This window comes from Phytophthora parasitica, assembly GCF_000247585.1.
Source record: "Phytophthora parasitica INRA-310 unplaced genomic scaffold supercont2.8, whole genome shotgun sequence".
Lineage (NCBI taxonomy): Eukaryota > Oomycota > Peronosporomycetes > Peronosporales > Peronosporaceae > Phytophthora > Phytophthora nicotianae.
Window position 1 is genome coordinate 712043 of NW_008648994.1, and position 2626 is coordinate 714668.

Consider the following 2626-nt stretch of genomic DNA (forward strand, 5'->3'; position numbering starts at 1 on the left):
TTTTTTTTAAATTTAATCAACTACTAAATTGGCACGAGCACCAATTCATGGAATCACAATGAAAGCACTTGTACAACGCTTCAGCTGCAACAATTAACTCTTTAAACAATCTCCAAAAGTAGGCTCTTTCTCCTCTTTCCAACGCTACCTGGCGCGTGTCAATTGATACCTGGCTGCAAAGATATTGACGGTTTAGTGAGGGCATCAGTTCGAGGCTACTAAACTGACATTTTCCCTTACAGTGATGTGGCTTACCTACTAGGCCGTAAGAAATCACGCTTGTCTAATTTCGAGTACGATACGATTTCGCGATGAGGAGCGTACATGCAGCTAGGTCGATTGGTTCGTGTTGGCCTCGCCGATTAAGTATGGGCATCCCCCCCCGAAGGATTTTTGAAGGACATATCGATCGCACCCGATTTTATCGGTGGAGAGATACATTTTTTTATAGTTAACAGCAAGTAGATATAATGAGAGTGTCTCGCGGGCGATGCGACCATGCAACATACTTAAGTACTTCAAGTACACGTAGTGTATACCTATGTGTATGGATAAATTGTAAGGGTAAATCGTACGAAGCAACTGGTGTGACAAAGCGAATGCATGTGATGACAAATGCTTGTTAAAGATGTTATTGGCAATACATGTAAATCTTATTGCCACTAAGAATACTGATCTACTAAATCCAGCAAAAGACTTGTAGAACTATCATCCGTGCAGTTTTCTTTGAACAAAGTGAAGGTGAACTGTGCATAATTCTTTGAAACCCACTTTCTATTCTTTGAAACCCACTTTCTAATTTTATCGCTGCACAAGAACCTCTGCAAAGGCTACATTTCCACTTGAACATTGAGTAAACAAGACTCAATCCAAGCTTACGCGCACAAACTATGGTCTCTCCGCACAACTGTCAACCCCGCCAAGGCTTTACACGCGTCACTCGGCCCTCTAATCTATGTATGTTCAAGCAATATGGAGATAAAGATACGCTAGTGTGCATTTGTACACGAGACGACGCAAGGGAGTCGTCTACAGGATTCCGGCTCTTCATTTTCGCAGCACGGCGCGAGTTGGCAAGTTTAAATTGCAACAATAGGACTTGTTGTCTTCGCTACAATAGAAATGCAAGTACGAAAGGAAAACTGACGCAAGGCTCCTACCAAGTTGAGAGATTGAACTTCGGAACTGGTGAGAAATAATAGTGTCCTCACAAATTGCCAACGATGCTACGATTGCAAATCGCTCGCCACCTCTGATCGCCAACTTGGACCGCTGAGTGGCAGAGTGGCACGCGCTTCCGGTGGCCGCCGTCATCTTTAAGCGGATATAGCTCGGCACTTCGCTTTTCGCGTCCCCTGAGTCGGAGGTGGAGCCTGTGGCCCCACAGCTCGACTACAAGAACCAACATACATCGGTAAAGTCGGTTAGTTCTCAATTTGCATGTGACAGACAATTCGACTAGCGATTGGGATCAGATTTTTATCCAGGAGCAAGCAACTAACAAGCCCATGCGGTCTTTGTATGTAAATGGACAGATATGTACAGAACTTTCCCAGGGGCAACTCAATCCAACGGTTACAGCACGGCAGACCAACAAGTCGACGCTGGCTGGGGATCAAATTTTACATGTGAACAACAAGAACAACGCAATTCCTCACAATCAACGGAGACTTTTACATGTAATTCCGATAACCCAGCTACTGGAACATCAAGTGAAGCTTCCACAGAGTACTTAACGTCGCCGCCTCTCTTCAGCTTCTCAGTTCTACTCAAGGACAACGGAGAGTTTAGAGACAGCCAGGATTTTGGTTCTCGAAACGACGATATCCCACTATTCCAGTCTGAAAATGATAGCTACACTACCGGACTTGATGCGTCCATGACGGACTTAGCGATGCAAGATGCGATGGAACTGGTCACTTTTAAACTGGGGCAACGCACAACGCCTACGCTGGCAACTGGACATGATTCAGGTGCTGTGGAATCGGCTCAAGGCAAAAACTCAGCAATGCCAAAGCTACGGAGACTGGACTGTCCAACTTTCTCGAGTAGCGACGATGACGACGTGATATCTTTCAGTGGGATTACCATGACGAACAGGTACAGAATTGTATCATAGCTGGGTTATTTTTTACTATCTTAACTAGCACACTATCATATTGTTGATTGCAGTGTGAATTCAGGTCGCACTATCGTTGAAAATGATCGTGGATTTCGAAAGAAGTCGCGAGAAAAAATGCGACGCCACGACGTGAATATCAAGGTATGTCGGCATTGATAACTTTTTACTGGAGTCGACTGAACTAACGAGTTGATGTATCCTAGTTTGAAATGCTCGTTAATGTTTTAGGACTCGCCAGTCGCGCTTGCAAGAAGAATATTCTGCACGAGGCAGCATCTGCTATCAAAGGCTTGAAAAGTGAGTGCAACCAGCTGCGTCGTGAACGAGATCGACTTCAGCAAGAATTGAACAATTTGGCTACATATCTACAGAGCACGGAAAGTAGACGTATCTGACGTCATAATATTAGAGCTGTAAAAGCTACAGCTGTGTGTTAGAGATAAAAGTGTGTGAAGTTTACACAAGTAAGTAAAGTACTTCTACCAGTTATGCGCTCCATACGCT

The 2626-nt window shown here is 44.4% G+C and overlaps 1 protein-coding gene across 1 annotated transcript; it reads left to right on the plus strand.

Moving 5' to 3' along the window:
- Nucleotides 1–1537: 1537 nt before the first annotated feature.
- Nucleotides 1538–2517, plus strand: PPTG_05842 (hypothetical protein; the record flags this gene model as incomplete). Its single annotated transcript, XM_008899572.1, has 3 exons — nt 1538–2100; nt 2173–2263; nt 2326–2517. The coding sequence occupies 3 exons, from the start codon at nt 1538–1540 to the stop codon at nt 2515–2517; spliced, it is 846 nt and encodes a 281-aa protein (XP_008897820.1).
- Nucleotides 2518–2626: the final 109 nt, after the last annotated feature.